The following is a 17,382-nucleotide window of genomic DNA, read 5'->3' on the forward strand; positions in this document are numbered from 1 at the left end:
GGAGCAACTACAAACACCTTCTTTAAACCCCCATGTGTATCCATCTACAGATGTGGAGGTTGCTGCAATAGTGAAGGACTCCAGTGTATGAATATCAGCACAAATTACATCAGCAAAACAGTAAGTTCTCACTCTTATTACAGTCCAGGTGCTCCTTGCAAATCCATTTATGATCATGCATATTTCAGACCTTTTTATTGCTACTATAGGGAAGGAAAAAATCAATTCCGGAATACACAGGAAAAACAGCTGAAAAGATTACTGCCTGGAAGAAAATGTTAAACACTGGTTTCCCACAAATACACTCTTTTTTGCTCTTGGGAAAAAATAAATAAATTATTATGTCCTGTTCTCAATTTTGGGATTATCCATGAAGCTTAGTTCTATCCTTTTTTTTTTTGCATCTACCGTTTGCCTGCTGTATGAGGCAAACACTCTCTGGAAAACTAACCTGTAATTGTATTAGTAAAGACTGATTTAGGAAATGTGCAGATAAAATACATGTTGCAGATAAAGCCTTTTAGGAACTGAACTTTATTAAAAGATATTAGTATAATCTACTCATTTGTTTTGTTTTAATGCATTTTCCTCAGGTGTATGTGTGGTTTCTATTCTCAAGTTCAGGGCTAGTGATCAGGTAGGAGTGTGCAGAGATTATACATGGAGCCTGTGAGCTGCCTTTAAAGGAAAAGTATACCTACATTATTCTATTTTAAATACCTATAAGATTATCATGTTATCTTACAACATTTCCCTCAGAAATCATGTAAAAATAGTCATCCTTCAAAATGTTCGCTAGAGTATTTTTCTGTAATTACAGTATTTGGTAGGTTTTTTGTTGGTTGCGGGCTTTTTTCTTTTTTACCTCTTCTCTCTGATACTTTGAAGAAAACTAATTTTAGTGTAAAACTTGCTTCCTTTTTCAACTAGAGTCTTCTAGATGAAGATGCAGAACGTCTTTATAAGGAAGATACACAACTGCATAGCCAACTAACAGAACTGTAGACCATGGAAAAGTTATTACTTTATCATGAAACTTAGTGCTCTCAGCCTTCTTGAGAGGGGAATAGGAAAAGGAGACATAAAGAAAAAAGAAAAATAATTTTTAAAAATTAATACATTTTCTGTCCTTATTTCTCACCAAATCTGCCTGTCTGAAATGATGTATTCTACCAAGAATCTTCAGTCCTAAATTTAAGCTAGTGGTAGACAAGTACGCAGCACAGGAATAATGCAGCTTAAATAGTTTAAATAAGTAAAACTACAACAGTGATTTTGTTCAAGCCCATAGTTGTTCCCATGAACAGCTGTCCTAATTCCAGTTGCTTGAAAGATGCAAATATAATTTTCATGTTATAAACCAAGAAATGCAACCCTTTCTGGATTATTTTTTGCATGTATTTATCAAGTTTATCTTATTGGAATAAAGGATGATCTAGTTATAGAGAGAGTCGTTCCATTTAGCACAGATTTCCTGGTCTTTGAGCACCATGTTAGTTAGGGGTAAATAATCCCTTTCTGTTCATCTTTCTGATCGTATCTATTGAGTGAAGTAACTTTTTGTGCCTAGTAGAAAATGTTTAGTAATGAGTTTCTTTTTTTAAGTTCTTGATGTCATTGATGATGATATGATATAGGAGTAGTTAAAGATTTAAGAGACTTTGTAAAGGAAAATGTTAAAGCACTTACCAGAAAGAAGAAAGAGGCAATAGCATTGTTTTCTTACTAGTCTGTAAAAGCAAGCAATTTAATCTCTGAGTTTTCTATCTTGCTTCTGCTTTCCAGTTTTATCTGGTCCTTGACAGAATGCAGTTTTAAAAAAACCCTTATAAAGGAAGAGAGCTATAGCTATATCTCTTCATCTGTCATCATCTCAAATCTTTCAAAAGTTATGTGACCACAGCTTATCCTATATCAGATGAGAATTAGGAAGAAAATACTATTGGATTCAAGACCCTTCTGTGGAATTCAGGTACCCTACACACCTATTTTCACTACTGTTTTCCTTTTATTTCCTGAATTAAATGAGAACAAATGGTTAGTAACAGGCATCTTTTGTTTCTTCATAAGTCACCATTTTTGTAGCTTTATTTTTTGGTGCATGAGCTTCATAAGATAAGCTTCATACTTGTTGTGGTTCACCCTGAGGAAAAAGTACTTAATGGGAAATTAACTTTTCAGCTGGAGGTCTTACTGTGAGGGCAAGCTCTAGCATTGGTTCCAGACATTAAAATCTAAAGAAAGTTGATATCAGCTTTCATCAAAATTAATTAAAAAGAACAGAGCTAAGCATAGAAATTAATTTTATAGGGAGCAAATCATTGAGTACCAGGAGAATGGACAAGGTCAGATGTTTCCAGCTTGGTTTGTGGAACACTGTGGTGGTCCAGAGAGAGGTCAATAGTTCTCTAGTTCCTCCTTTCTAGCTACTTAACTGTATTAAGGGAAAAATAAAGAAGTATTCTGCTTTGCTTTTAATACCACAAATTTTCCACAAAAACTGTTTTTATAGTTGCTAAGGGGTATTTATGCAATCATGGTTGAGATATGAGACAATTTCTTAATTAATATTTGGTGCAAGGTCTGTGAAAACATTTGAGGACCACCATTATTTTAATTCATAAAATGCAGTAGGTCTTTTTCTTCTCCTTGATCCGTGACACCGCAATAGCCCAACTTTGTAAGTGGTGGCTTCTCTAATAAAGATCTATGGGGAAGGTGATTGGTTGACTTTTGGTTTTGTGGTGTATGGTTGTGGTGGTTTTATCTCTAATTTGTTATTAAAAAGCTGTTCTCTGTTTCCATGACACAAGTAATTGAACAGCATTTACAAAGATTGGAACTACCTGGTGCAGCAACAGCCTGTACCTTAGCTGTACTTTTTTATGCCCCACCTATAGGTATTTGCTTATATGTTAGAGGGAAGCAGTGAGTGAGCAGATGTCAAAGAGCCATCTCATTCCATTCTTCCTCTTAGCTGGCAGGATGGACAATTTTTTGTCTTCTTTCAGGATCATTTGATGTAAAGGTCCTAAATCTTCTTGTTTCATGGTTATAGTAATAGTCCCTCAAGGGAAAACATCTTTCCAAGCAGTTTGAAATTAGATATAGAGGAGCTTTTCTCACAGGAAACAAGTTAACAGCTTGAAATTGTTTGCCATATTTGAGATGTACATGGCATTCCTTTACACAATTTGGATATGTATGTCACAAGAATTTTAAGTTGTTTTGAACTTTACCATTTATGCCTTTTCCCATGCATTTTTCTGTGTTAGACTGATGATTGTAATGATATAGTAGGTACTATTAATAGTGGGAAATACATGAGTATAATTTCCAAATGGTTTTTGTTAAAATTTGTGGGGAAAAAAGTGATTAAAGTATGAAAAGATGGAATAAGGAATGTATACATATTAAACAGGTATAAAATTTATTATATCAGATAAGTTACCGGTTGTGTCATACATGAGCCTTGAAATACTGTTTTTATCAAATAAGTTGGATAGTAAAATAAATAATGATGTTGTACCATTTTTTTAAATAGCTTCTTTTAATTGTTTCCAGTATGGAGCTGTTTAGAGTTTGGAAATCAAACAGTCTTATATCTTTAGCTTGAAAATCTCTGCACACATTGTGCTCTGTTACATTGGTTATATTTGGCTGACCTTACTGACACCTTATGAAGTGCAAAGATCACAAGGGAAGGAAACTAAGAGTCAATCAATTTAAGTGAAACTTTGCAAAATAAACCACAGTCCATTAGAAGAATATAGTGTAGTTAATATAAATCTGGGGGGAAAAATGGTACATAAATCCTATATTTGAAAAGTATCTAGAACAGTAAGCTTCCTTCATCCTGATATGAAAATAGCAGGATGGTTATTTTATATTTAAGAAGTTAAATCATAAGAATTTTATGTGTGCTGGTACAACAGATATTAGCACATATGATGATACTGCTGAATAAATTAATTTAGCAGCTGAAGCAAAGAAATACTTTGTATAAGAATCAATATTTTTTCTGGAAAGTATGACATGAAGTCCTTGTACTCTAAATAAGGAGCTATCAGTGCAGTGAATCAAAAATACATGCCTTTCTAAGGATCAGTGGGGAGCAATATGTAGGAAATTTCTTTTTCTTACAGGAATTCTGATAGCACTTTTGGGCAAGCATTCAGAGATTCCTGTCTGCTCTTAGGTATTCTTTTTTTAAGGTTAAAATCATACTGAACTCTAATTTGTAGACCAGACTTTGGTCCCACCCTTATTTCTGTTCTCCACTCCATGTCTATAAATGGCTAAAGGAAGAGAACTGCCAGTGTGGGAACTGAAAAGAACCTGACACAGTGGTCTGGGGGACCATGCAGCTCTGGCCTGGAAGCTCTTGCAAGGATGGCTGAAGAAGTAACAAGGTTGGGAAGAAGGGGGACTGGCACACTTGGCATCACAGTAATTGCAGGTTGTGGAGTGTCAAAGGCCAAGTCTGGTTGAGTGGAGCAATTCGGAGATCCTTTGCCTGGTGTCCTCTTGCCATGCTTCTTACCTGAGAAATACAGTACAGAGCATATGCACTGATCTTTAAGGATTTTCAAAAAATGACATGTGAAAGAATTAAAATCCAGGAAAAAAAAATGTTTTCAGTTGCACAGGTGATTGTAAAAGTAATCTAATTCACTTACCTTTGTATTAGTCTGAAAACTTCTTTAATTATATACTTGTCTGTACTGGGGGGCAAAAAATACAAGGATAAGAAGCTGTTCAGGTCTGTAGGATATGCTGTCTTTTAATTTTGGCTGTTGCAGTGGAGCAAAGGTTAAGTGTTAAATCTAAAATACACCTTATTGCAGATTGTGTAATCCAAATGTGTGAAGAAAAAATTACCTTCCTTCATGTTTGGCTAGGTTGAAAGACAGATATAAAGTCATCTTAATAATGGTCAATGGGAACTACAGAAAATACATATCCTTAAAAAATTCTTTTTAAAAAGTTCTGCAACCAAAACTTTTTTTAAAAAATCCATATAGTACCAATGACTGTCATGGTTGTAGCATACAATTTCTGTTTAAGCCATTTACTGTACAAGGCTCTTGAATTTTTTCATGGCACAGGAAAATGGGGAAAAAAACAAGTATAGTCATGCATAATCTTGTGCAATGGTAAACAACTCTAGTTTAACTAGCATAATCTTATTCAATGATAATCAACTCTCCTTTAAGTAGCCTAATATTAAGGTTATTCAGCCTACTCTATTATAAACTCTATTGTCATTCTCAGCCTAACTTTGCTATTCTTTAACAATAAGGTTGAAATTTTCTCTGACAGATGCCTGACTCAGCTTAATGTCTTGGTTTTATTTTTTTAGTTTTTTGCTTTAAAACTTCACCAAAAGTGATGGTTCTGCTTTTTTCTTAAACCAGAGTCTAAGTCTTTATCATTAAAAGCAAGAATAGGGATTTTTTTTTTGTAAGTTAAAACAATTTTCATTTTCCCTTCTTTTAGGTAAGGGTTATGATACTTGTTTGCTTGTATTAGGAATGTGTTTTATTATCTTTGAGACAATCTGCATACTTTTAAGTGTTTAATACTTAAAAAAAAGACCTTGGAGGCAAATAAAATTGTTGGGACTCTAATTGACTTGGATTTATTTGTAACTAGTACACTTTATAGCTTGAAGCTGAACAAAGATCTGATACAGTTTCAGATCGAGACACTTAAATCCCATCTTTTAGGGAGAGCCAGTCATTGATACGCTCACCTTTATCTTCTTGGGAAGGAAAGAATCTGACTGATCTAAAAGTAGGTGAGACAAGATATGTGTGTGCCAGAAAGGTAAAAATTGTGCTAAGGAGCCCAAAAAAGGGGAAGGGAAATCAAACTTCATGGGCTGGCTGAAAGAGAAACTTTGATTGGCCTGAAATGAGGGGAGGTTGACATGGAGAATTGTAATATTGGGTGAAGACTTAAGGAAACAAGGGCTGAACACAGTAGTTTGAAGATAAATATTAGACAAGGTAAGAAACACTGGAATACCTGCCATGTGACTTTCTGCTACAAAGCAGCTATTAGACCAGCTGAATAGGATGCGTTAAGTGATATACATTAACTGTGTATGGTTTTCAACTGTTCTTCACTTACATAGAGCTTTCATTAATATGTGTTGTACACTGAGATTAACAGTATGTTACTGACTTATGTTTACAATATTAGCTTCTTTGGAAGAGGTTAGGACAGATTTTGACTGTGATTTTGTGTTGGTTTGTTTGTTGGGTTTTTTTACATAGAATATTCTTCAGTTATGCTGTCACATATTACTTTAGTTGTTGTTTTTAACTGGTTTCCTGAGAATGTAGTGTTGGTAGCACAGATGTACAGGACAGCGTGGGCAAGTTGAGTTTAATTTTTTTCTTTTAACTTTTGAATATTTGCCTCTAACTCTACCAATTCTAATGTAATGTACTTTAATTTGCTGTTAGTGTACTATAATTACTTATAAATGTGCGAGCAATAAAAGGTCTCCACTTTGAAAAAAACTGCCGTAATCCATACCACTGTCAGATCTTATGTTCTTAAAGGAATCAAACCTCATTCTTTACAATTTTTCGTCCTGAATGTATTTAGGCAATGTTTCCTGCAGAACAGACCTGAAGGAAATGTCTTTTCCCTATTGCCTGTGGTGTGAATTAGTCCAGTTTTTATTATGATTTTAAGCTGGGAAAGAAGAGAAGATTTTTTTTACAGTAAAACAAATCCTTTACTGAATGAGGAATCAGATAGAAAGATAAGCAATCCGACCTCCGAGAAGAGGTACCCAAATGGGTACTGTGAGTATCAGAATTAGCACCCACAACCAGCAACGTTGCCAGAAATGGAGGGGGTCAAGAAGCAGCCTCATATACAGATGTTTTGGTGCATTACTCGTAGAAACATCCTTTCTAGATATTGACATTTGGCTGTTACATGTTGCCAAACATGCCCTGTAGTAACATCAGATATTTAGCTTATTGTTCTGTTGGATGAGGAAGATGAGCAAGAAATGAATTAGAGATGTTAACAAAAACAGAAAGCATTTCAGAAGGTCAGATCTTACCTAACTGGAAATTATTTATTGAGATGATTATTCAAACCCAGTTTATGTATACTGGGAGTTTATTCGCTTACACTTAAATCGCTTCATTGGGTTTAGAGAGCTGCTACTATAGCTGAGAGTAGAATATAGATTTTCATTAAAATGGATCCTATTTTAATATGCCAGAGATTATTTAAATTTAATTTTTCTGGGTATTAGATTTTCTGTAACAAACTACTTTTCTGAATTTATTTCTTGTGAAATCTCTTCTTAATGTATTTTCATTATCAGAGAAGAATAAGTATCTTCTTTTACAGTATGCATCAGAATATAGTATCCCAATAACATGTTCAGACAAAAGTGTAGGAAGAACAAATTAATAATTCCAAGCCCAGTATTTTACTTCCATAATTTTCATTACTAAAAGTAGATCTGGTTTATACTCTTTTTCAAAATGCTAGTTCATGTATCATCTTAAGCACCTTTCAAAAGTGAGGGCTAGAAATGTAATACCAAATATAATATAATCCATAACATTAAAAGTTGGCTTAGTTTTTTTTGTTGTTTTTGTTGTTTTTTTATTTATGTATAAACACTAGCTACTATTGAGTAATGTAAAATACATTACTATTAAGAAAATTCAGCTGAGCAAACTGGAGGTAATTAATTGAGGTCAAGGAAGCTACTATACCTTTCTATTTTTTAGGTAGGTTTTTTTGCATTGCACCACTGAAGTGTTGATGGGAATAGTTGTTAGCAATATTAATCTCTAAACTGATACCGTTCACTGTTTAAATGAAAGGATAAATTTAGATCAGGATAGTTCATCTTTGCCACTCACAATTGGTATGTCTCGGATGTTTTTAGTGAAATCTCTCTCAGTGCACTCCTGAAGCCAAACAGCACAGCTGAGCTGGCAGGGACTTCTTTTAGGTGGTTAGGAATTGTATCAATAGTCTTACACTGCCATCTCCAGCTGTCTGGAATCTGCTACACATTTCAGCATGGCAAACTGAACTACTAGAACAGAGAAAGGACAGCACAAGACCTTTTCTTTAATCAGCTGCAGTTTGGTCCATGCAAAGAATACACTTCAGTTACTAAGTTGTATCAGTTCATTTATCAGTTTATTAAAAACAGCGGATTTTTAATTCAGCTTCAGAAAAGCAAGTTCATATTGTCATAGGAGAGCAGAGAAAACAGGATTCTCTTTACATATGTAATATTGTAATTAAGTCCATACTCTTTGTTCTGACCCTCAATTCATCAATTTCTTTTAAGAATCGGTTTTCTTACAAGATATTTAATATAGTAATGGCTTTTCCAAGTGTAGATTCTTAGCTGTCCAGATTTTCAGAGGTCCTAACAGCTGTGCTGTCCTTCTGAAAGCACAACTTGTTTAAAAAAAAATCCATAAATCTTGCATATGTAGGTGCATCTTATCATCTGATAGAATATCAGTATTTAAAAACAGATACCCAAAGAATTAAGCATGTATTTTCTCAAATGTGTACCGGATGCAGAAATGAAAGCTATTTTTCATAAACATGGTCCTTTCTGTCTCTCTGACACCACCACCTCCCTCCTCTCCAATTTCCTAGTTAGTTTGTGCATTGTAACAAAACCTATGATGGTCTTCAAATAGGTGGATATTTGTAAAAGAAATTAATAAGTACATAAAGCTATTTTCATATAACAGTATGAAAATGATAACTCTGTATTATGATTATTGCTCTTTTCAAGTGAGGCATCTTGGTAAGAATGTGATATATTTAAAGGAACTTTTGTAATAGATAAGAATAAAGGGGCCACATTGGTTCAGAAGCCTAAAATTACTGTAAGTACAATAAAAAGTTGATTATAAAGTCACTTTCCAGAAGTCTGTGTTGAACTTAATGAAACCCTGGAGGTACGTCTGGTGACAGGCATGCATTTTATAGGTACCAAACTTTAAACTAGATGTGGACTCATGCCCTCATCTTATTAATGACTCAAGACCAAAGTTTTAAGGAATGTTACTCATTTTGCAGCTGTAGCAAGAATCCAAGTGTTAGTGTATGCTTTGGCTAGAAGTCTCTCTAATGAGAGAAGCTCTTTCTATAGTAGTTCCCTGGATGGATAGTTTTTTCTTCAGTATTTGAAAGAGACGGGAAACTATTTTCTGTTTTGGTTTTCCTTCTATAGAAGTAAGCATATACCAGTTTGCTTTTTTAGATTCTAATGGGGGAAAAAAACACATTTAAAACTAATATAAGTGATGTTGTACTTCTTGCAGCAAAAATAATAGCATTGTAATTTCTGTAACAGAGCAAAATGCAAATATAATACTTCTGTCGTTTCGGCTTTTGTATGATGACACTCCCAATGTTAAATCTTTTTAAAGATCCAGTCACTAAATTATGTCAAAAATGGTTTTGTAAAATAGATAATATAAAATTTGTAAAATAGATAAAATAGATAATACTGCTACACCTACATGCTTGTTAGTACTCACAGGCTCACTTGCGCACCTCAGTACAAGGTACTGTTTTCAGAACATTCTGTAGTTGTACTTCATATTTTGAATCATTTAAAATTACCAGTATTTTGACTACATTTGCATGCTGCCTATGTGCTATAGTATAGTTACTGATTATAAAAAATAAGCTTTGCAAATAGATCTTAGCTAAAAATTAAAGTCTTGTTTTACAATGTCATCAACTGCAGCTGGAATAATAACCAATAACCATGTCTTTAAAGGTAGTAAATTCCCCAGAAGACAAATAAATATTCTTAAATATATTTGGAAAAGTGACTAAACACCTTAAAGGCAGCAGTGCACTGTTACCCTATTAAAAATAGTACCAAAATATAGTTTTCAAAGCTTTGACCTAAAGTATTTGTCCTTGCTGACTTCTCAGGAAAGTATTGAGGTTTGAGTCTTACAGTTAAACCTTCTTAATTTGATAAAGTATATATACTGAATTGAATACTGAAATGAGTTTCAGTGTTTCTCTGTTATCACATGTTCAGTTTTTCCACATGGTATCACTGAAGTTGTCTTCTTCCACTAGTTGAACTGCATTTCCGACTAAAAATAGGATTTTATTCATCCATATACATGATTATTTTATTAATAGTGGATATTTATTAGTATCTTGGAAAAAAAATAGTTCAAGACACATTCCACTTGGGTAACCATATAATTTGCATTGATATAAATACTTGAAAGTAAAAGATACAGTATTTTGCAGTTCAAAACTTGTTAATCTAAAAAAGTTTTGATCTAAGTCCAACATACTGCAGTTTTACACAAGCTCTTGTCATTGTGCAACTGATGTATTAAGTTGTAGCTTACTTCCTTTTTAAATTATTCTTGTTTTCCAGCTTTTTGAAGCACTTTCCAAATGTTACATTTTAGATCTTTTAAAAGGCTGCCAATTTGAAGTTATTTCCTCTAGAAAAATGAGTTCTTTGTATGTTTTACTTTTTTAAGAATGTTAATTTAAATTATATAGTAAGCAAACAGGCACGTAACGGGGTTTAACAGTAAAAATGTTGTCATAACATAACTATTCTATTCATTTTGCACATAATGGTTATTTAGTGGTATAATTTAATATGTCACTAAATGATGGTAGAGAACAAAACCCCAAACTTAAATTCCTCCTAACTTTTTTGTATGTCCTTATATTACTTTTAGTTGTACTGTTACTGATGTATAAAAAGAGTGCTTTACTATGTTCTGCTTTCCCTTTTATAGTTGTTTGAGATCACAGTGCCTCTCTCTCATGGCCCCAAACCCGTAACCGTCAGTTTTGCCAATCACACGTCCTGCCGATGCATGTCGAAGTTGGATGTTTACAGACAAGTTCATTCTATCATAAGACGTTCCTTGCCAGCAGCACAAACTCAGTAAGTTGGATGCTTGTCTTTCCTTTCACTTTATGAGCAAGCCTGCATAATTAGATTTAATATATTGCTGGAAGCTTACACAAGATAGGTGAACTTGTACACGTTAGTAGTAGTGGAATGCATTTTGCAAAGGAGCTAAGATTGTTTTACATAGAGAGAACGTTACTAATGTAATTAGCGCAGTACCTTTTTACCCAATGGATAAACTGGGGCTAGGTCATTGAAAAATGAAGAATAACGTTTTTTATGAAAAGAGCTACAATGCAGTTGAGGCTTAAAGGAAACATCAATGAAATCAACTTTAAAAAAAACCCCACAACTTACTTTTGCAAATAAGAAGTAGACAACATTATACCCTCCAACTGTATTTTTCTATTTAAAAAGCTGTTAAAAAAAGGTCTGGTTTTAGCGAGTCTTTGACTGCAAATCTTTTTGAACATCATCATATGCCAGATGTGAAAATAAAACAGAATGGGAAGGGGAAATAAAAGGTTAATTAACAGTCCACAGAGTTGGTATGTTCATTTGTTTGGTGATTTTTGAATGAAAAAAAAATCCACAGAGTCTGGCATTGAAGCAGTTGTTATTGAAACACTTGAAGAACTTCCCTTCATTTTAGAGTACTGAGTGATGATTTCATGATTTATAAATATTTAGTAGGCCAAAAATATGTAACAGACTAACATGTGTTTTATGGAAGAACACATGACTAGAAGCTGAACTGGATTAATTGTAGACATTTTTAGTAAGGCAAAGTGAATAGCGCAAAATGCCCAGAGATGTAAACTAGTTCATTTTCTCTGTATCTTCATTCAGTTAAAGTCCAAATGTTTTCTGACATGTTCCAGCTGAACGCTGATTATATTCTTTTTGGGTTCAAACTATTGAATTTGCTTATCAAAACATGGATCATTAACAGTGGATTAGAAAAATATTAGGAAATATATCTATTAATAGTTTAATTAATTACATAATTAACAGATTATAAAAATCAAAACCCAAGAGTCAATAATAAAGTCAAATTAGGCAGACTGCTGGTAGCTTCCCAAAGCTTCCAGATTAAAAGGAGTTGTCATTTCCACTGCAAGAGTTTTTTCTAGCCAGAAACAGCTACTTGTAGTTAGAGGGAAGTAAAAGTACAGATAGCAAACTTTGACCAGCATTCCTAGGTAGTTGGAAGTCCTGTGAGTAAGGAATCATGCTTCAACAAAGGTCAGACAGAGTAGTACTAGATTAGAATATATACAGGCCTCTCTACTGTTAAGTACTGTCTTTAAGTTTAAAACCTATGGCTTTTTACACAAAAGTAGAAAACAACAACAACAACAAAAAGCCACCAACCTGAGTTCTTCTAGATTCTAGAAAGGAAAGATATTTGCATGTTCCTGGTGGGTGCCTGAGTGCTTTTCAGAATCCCACTGGAGCTTGTTAAACTTGTATAAAGTTCTCATTTTCTTTTCAACTTCTTTTTCCTTAACATTTTTATTTATAGGTTTGAATACTAATGAAACTGTTGCAAAGCCAAAACTTGTAAATGTACTTTCTTGTCATAGTGGCAGATCTGCATGCGTGCATGTTTTTATGTACATGCCCATTTTAACAGAAGTATAATAATGATTTTCTCATGTGTTACTGAAAAGAAATGCCTATAAGTATAATCTCTGATTTTAGGGTAGTAACACTTGGGATCTAATAAGAATTTGAGGCTGGATTATGCCACAATGCACAGGTACATGTTAGAAAGAAGAGAGAAATTACATGCAAGATAGGATATAATAATTGATCTTTTTATATAAAATGTATTTTCTGCACAACTTTATCTTGAGAATTGATGTCTAGGTCTTTGCCTGTTCTCCCACCTTTTTCCTTGTTTTTTCTCTTCTAAAAGTAATAGTACTCTATGTACTTGCAGAGTTGAGGCGTGTCATGTTACCAGTGTTTCAGAATACCTCCTGGATTAATGGTATCTTAAGTTGTACTCTTCTCTGCTTATACCAAATGTCATCAACACACACAGCTGAGTTAGGAAATTGTCACTCAATTTAGAAATTTAGCGACTTGGGGTGGGGAGGAGCAGAGGGGCCTTCAATATACACAATTCAGATCCAAGTCTCTATGACGACCTTTTTTTTCCCATCATTTGTAGGTAGGCTTTTGCAGAGCTGATAAGCATATTTTAGATGTTGTTTGGATTTATGTTGTACACATTACATGTTTCCCTTTCTTGTGCATTATCTGTCCTGACACTGACAGATAACAACTTAGCATGCTTTTTTGTTTGTTTGTTTGCTTTGATTTGGTAGGTTTTGGGTTTGGGTTTTTTGTGGATTTTTTTAAGTTGAGTTCACAATGATTTGGAAACAGGTAGTGAAATTTTCTGCAAAATGTTTTTGCCTCTGGGTTTTTTTCCAAGCCTTCCCGATCTTTCCTAAGATTTTACAAAAAGTAATTTTAAAATTTCAACCATACCCCCTGTAATTTTCTGGACTAGGAACCAGAGTAGAGTTTGTAAACAAGCAGTTCCAGTTCCTTTTGCTGGGTGTCTCTAACCCTGATGCTGAAATGCATATATTTTTCTTCAAGTTCTTTGGTAACTTGGTTTTTGTATCAACACTGTCTTCTCATGGGTTCGTGTGCACTTGGTATTTTCTTCATGATATAACCCTGGCTTCCTTACGTAGTTTTAAACACTCCTGGCTAGAGCCAGGCTGCTCCAGGTGTGAATAGTTTTATTTTTTAAACAGAATACAACATAATATATCTGTAAATCTTCCATATAATTTCTCAAGCAGAATCAGGCAAAAGGACATATGTGCCAAGTGAGGAAGGAAAAGTGAGATCATTAGCAAAATGAAATCAGGAAACACCAGCTTGATAAAACATGAGGCAATGCAGGGTGATATTAAACTACAGCAGTCTTTACAAGCAAAGAGTCATTTAATGCAGTGAAGGGGAGTGGTATACTTGTATGATGATCATGGAAGAATGTCCCAGCACCTGCATTTTTAAATGCATGAGTAATGGTGCTCAGAGGAATGAAAATTGTTTAAAATGGGTAATGTATGTGCTGTCTTAGCAGATGAGGATTTTAGAAATACTACAGAAAAAATGAATAAATGACACATCCTGGATGCATGAAATTAGGCATAACTTGTTAGAAGTTGTAATGACACTCATGGTGATAAAGAAATTGAAAGCAAGGAATATCAAATAGTACACAACTGTCTGTGGTGTACCTACTTGTTAAGGTCAGTCATCCTTTAAAAAGAGACCAACTGCTGTTAGGATTTTTTGCTTTCTTTGGTACCGATACTTTGACTGCAAAACTCTAGGAGGTAAAGAGCATTAAACTGTTAAGTTTTTTATTGTCTTTTATTTCTGAAGTTAAGAGGCATCACTACTGAAATCTTTAGATTCAAGCAAGCTGTTCGGGATTTTAGTGACTGATGAGAAAGAGTCAGTTAATATCATATAACTTTCACATAAAGGGGAAAGGAATCTGATAATCTAATTTTGTTTTAGAAATTAGAGTTTGGTTGGCAGCATTAATTCAGAAGCTATTATCAGCTGTCTTTTGTCTGTATGTGTGGAAACATTTTTGCACAACAAAAAAACATTTTAGAAAATTGTGTGTTACTACCTATGTGGTATTTGGCATGCACATGTTTTTTGTACTGATATTTTATGTGAGGCTTACCTTGAAGGATAAAATCTGTTTCCAGACTACATTAGGAAAGTACAGATATCAGTTTCTAGAAGTTAGAGCTAAAACTTGAAATGTGAGAAGTTATCTTCAATACATGATTGAAGATTCCTGTAGTGGGGAGAACCTTAATTTGTAACAGATTTGGTAGAAGTTAAGATTATAATAAAATCAAAGAATGGTTCAGGTTGGAAGGGACCTTAAAGATCCAACCCTCCTGCCATGGGCAGGGACACCTCCCACTAGACCAGGTTGCCCAAAGCCCTGTCCAGTCTGCCCTTGAACACTCCCAGGGAAGGGGCAGCCACAACTTCCCTGGGCAACCTCTTCCAGTGTCTCACCATTATGAATGAGCTGAAGCTCTTTGAAACAGTTTTATAATGGAGGGAAAGAAATGCAGTTAACACCTAATTATTTTTTTTCCTTAATTCTTATGGTAGTAAGTCAACAGTACATTTCATTCCACAGGTGTCATGTGGCAAACAAGACCTGTCCGAAAAATCATATCTGGAATAATCAAATTTGCAAATGTTTGGCACAGCATGATTTTGATTTCTCTTCTCAACTTGGAGATTCTGGTAAGCAGTTTTCCTTAAAAGATTAGATGTAGCTCCATGTTTTGGTTTACCAAAAGGAGAAATTAAAAACATGAAAAGTAAATAGATTAATATTTTTCTTTATCACTACTACTACTGATTATTGCCTGTCTTTTGACATATGTTTGTTCTTAAAACACCTTAAAAGGCACAAATTTGATGCCATTTCTTCACTAAAATTCATATAATTGTGCAACTTCTCTACTGTCTTTCCAGACACATCTGAAGGATTCCATATTTGTGGACCAAACAAAGAGCTGGATGAAGAAACCTGTCAATGTGTCTGCAAAGGAGGTGTGCGGCCCTCAAGCTGTGGACCTCACAAAGAATTAGACAGATCATCATGTCAGTGCATGTGTAAAAACAAACTTCTCCCCACTTCCTGCGGGCCCAACAAGGAATTTGATGAAGATAGGTGCCAGTGTGTATGTAAAAAGACCTGTCCTAAACATCAGCCACTAAATCCTGCAAAATGCATCTGTGAATGTATAGAATCTCCCAATAAATGTTTCTTAAAAGGAAAAAGGTTTCATCACCAGACATGCAGGTAAAACTCAGTCTTTAGCACTTTGTGTTTAAGGTATACAATTTCGTGTCATGTGATTAGCTGCCTTGTTGGATTCCTTTGTAGCCTTAAGGAAACAGTAAAACTCTCTTCTGTTCAGTTTTATTTTCTATGACTTTTATAACCTTTAGGATGAAACTAGTAGGCAGAATAAGTTTTTTAAAGCATGATTAGTTTCTTGTACTCTTACTACTACATGTGATTTATTTTTTTTTCTTTTGATGTAAATCAACTACAAGTTCAAGCTCCCCATTTTTAATGGTACTTAAAATCCCACTCTATTTTTTCCAAGAAATACTGCAATTGAAATAACTCAAATATTCCTAATTAGATTTCAGGGGTTAATTCTGGAGATGCCATCATTCATTTTCACTCCCTAAATTTTTGCATTTCCTTCATTTCACTCAACTGATACTAAAGATTCCTGAGTGCATAAAAAGTCTTATGGCTCTGGGTGATTTCTGTGAACAGCAGACATATAAAACAGACTGCCCACATTTATCATTTTAAATAGGATTTTGTCAGGAAGAAAACTCTTCATTTTCTTTATATAACACAGGAGCTTTTCCTTCCATGACTGCATACGCCTGTAGTAGTAGCAGTCTATATATAAAAATATGAATGACTTTAGGTTATGGGAAACAAACAATATTATTTCTGCTTTGTATATTTTGTGAGGAAAGTTTTCCTGTAAAGCAAATTTGTTAAAACAGAAACAATGTGCCATTTGCAGCAGAAAGTTTGTCTATTTATTAACATATGGGAATTATCTCAATTATATTAAAGACAAATAATAACTCCAGAAGTGTTCAGGCACTGGAAGTGGAAAATAGAAAATTGGGACATTTAAATGTCTATAGTAATTTGTTGCTTATCAAAAGTAAACCTTATTTATTTTTTTAATGTAACTTGTAATTAGTTGCCATAAATATATTGCCAGATGTATACATACATATACACACACACACACACACACACACACACATATACACAGACACACACACACACACATATATATACACACACATATATACACACACACATTATTTTATCTTCAATAAAGAAAAAATATCTAATATTAGGAATGAGATCTCTGTTGAACTCTCTAAAATAGGGGAAAATATTAATAACTGACATTACCTGTTTTCCTATGTTTGGCCTTTTGAATGGAATAGAAGAGTTAGAAACATGAGAAATAATTTCTTCTCTGTTGTTCAACCAACCTGATTACATGAGCTTTAGTATGTTACAAAGCCTTAGTACTACTCTAGTGTACACTTCCAGCAGTGCCACATGTATAAACCAAGTGTGTTTTAAAAAGAACATTCACAACTGAAAAAGGCATTTAAAAAGCTAAGAATTGCCATAATAAATATCTGATGCCACCTCTATTGATATAAAGACACAGTATTTGAAGGAGGGAATTGAGCCCAATTTTTCTCTGTGGTGTTGTGGTTGAATAAGGTAGATTTTTAATCTCTTTTGCACTGCTGAGGACAATGTGATATGGGATGCTTTTAGCGGTTTCTCTTTTCTAAGTAGTTCTTTGCGTAGGGAA

General features: G+C 34.1%; 1 protein-coding gene across 1 annotated transcript in view; it reads left to right on the top strand.

Annotated features, from left to right (window-relative positions):
• The window catches only part of VEGFC (vascular endothelial growth factor C), a gene marked incomplete at its 5' end in the record, with an annotated part of 22,399 nt that overhangs the window by 1,537 nt on the left and 3,480 nt on the right, over positions 1–17,382 (top strand). The window contains 4 exon segments of the mRNA XM_010180445.1: positions 1–120; positions 10,809–10,960; positions 15,132–15,241; positions 15,476–15,806. The exon segment at positions 1–120 is cut by the window's left edge and continues 30 nt beyond it. Of these exon segments, the coding sequence (XP_010178747.1) occupies positions 1–120; positions 10,809–10,960; positions 15,132–15,241; positions 15,476–15,806 (713 nt within the window).

The sequence above is a fragment of the Mesitornis unicolor genome, unplaced genomic scaffold (assembly GCF_000695765.1).
Source record: "Mesitornis unicolor isolate BGI_N332 unplaced genomic scaffold, ASM69576v1 scaffold10143, whole genome shotgun sequence".
In the NCBI taxonomy this organism is placed as follows: Eukaryota; Metazoa; Chordata; class Aves; order Mesitornithiformes; family Mesitornithidae; genus Mesitornis; species Mesitornis unicolor.